General features: G+C 31.1%; 1 protein-coding gene across 1 annotated transcript; it reads right to left on the minus strand.

Annotated features, from left to right (window-relative positions):
• Positions 1 to 55: 55 nt before the first annotated feature.
• LOC113464109 (zinc finger BED domain-containing protein 1-like) lies at positions 56 to 841 on the minus strand. The gene is made up of 3 exons (XM_026812106.1): positions 807 to 841; positions 517 to 727; positions 56 to 411 (listed from the first exon to the last, which is right to left on the minus strand). The coding sequence occupies exons 2-3, from the start codon at positions 680 to 682 to the stop codon at positions 71 to 73; spliced, it is 507 nt and encodes a 168-aa protein (XP_026667907.1). The 5' UTR covers positions 683 to 727; positions 807 to 841; the 3' UTR covers positions 56 to 70.
• Between the last annotated feature and the right edge of the window lie 7 nt (positions 842 to 848).

Below are 848 nucleotides of genomic sequence, written 5' to 3' on the forward strand. Positions count from 1 at the left end.
GTATAGGAATGATTAAAACACTTTAATAATAAGTAATTAATTATACCAATAGATATATTCCTGAATGTTTTTATTTCGAATTTACATGAAGAAAACTTAACATTTCAACATTTTCCGAACATAATCTACTACGTTTCTCGTTGACTATGTTTCCTGCCGTAGAAAATAGTCGCTCGCTCGTCACCTGGGTGGCAGGGATTGCTAACAAATTTCTTGCCACTGCTGCTAACAGTGGGAATCTGACAATATTGGCTTTCCACCATGATATTACATTTGTGTTTTGAGAAACTACATTTTCCGCTAGGTACAATCGTACCTCTTTCTCCTTTTTGTCGTCGAATGTCTCATTATCTCGATCAGAACTTCTCAACACATTTTTGAAAAAGTTTTGCAACGTAGATTTTCTTGAACCTAAACAATAAATTGCAACATATAATCTACTTATAAAACGAGTGACATTAATAAGTATTATTAGAAGTATTATATTTATTCTATACGTTTAAATCGTATACATACTATCGCTACTTGTACTAGTAGTTGCGCTACTGGGAATATTCTCCATTGAATGTTCATTCACTGATTGTTCGTTGTATTTTGATATTAAATCACATATCCTATTGTGGCCTATTATTTTCTGTTCAGGTTTTAATAATTGATCCTTATAACGGGGGTCCACTATCATTGCACTCGTATACAACGGATTTTTTAATATAGTTTCGAAGCGTTCCTATGAATAAAATATCACATTTTGCACAAAATAATTCATTTTTAAGTACATTAATTTGTTAAAATATTGGAGTTATTACCTTTAATGCATTCTGCAAATTTGTACAAGCGTTTAAAATTAA

Source organism: Ceratina calcarata, unplaced genomic scaffold (assembly GCF_001652005.2).
Source record: "Ceratina calcarata isolate Rehan_Ccalc_2016 unplaced genomic scaffold, ASM165200v1 scaffold2551, whole genome shotgun sequence".
NCBI lineage: Eukaryota > Metazoa > Arthropoda > Insecta > Hymenoptera > Apidae > Ceratina > Ceratina calcarata.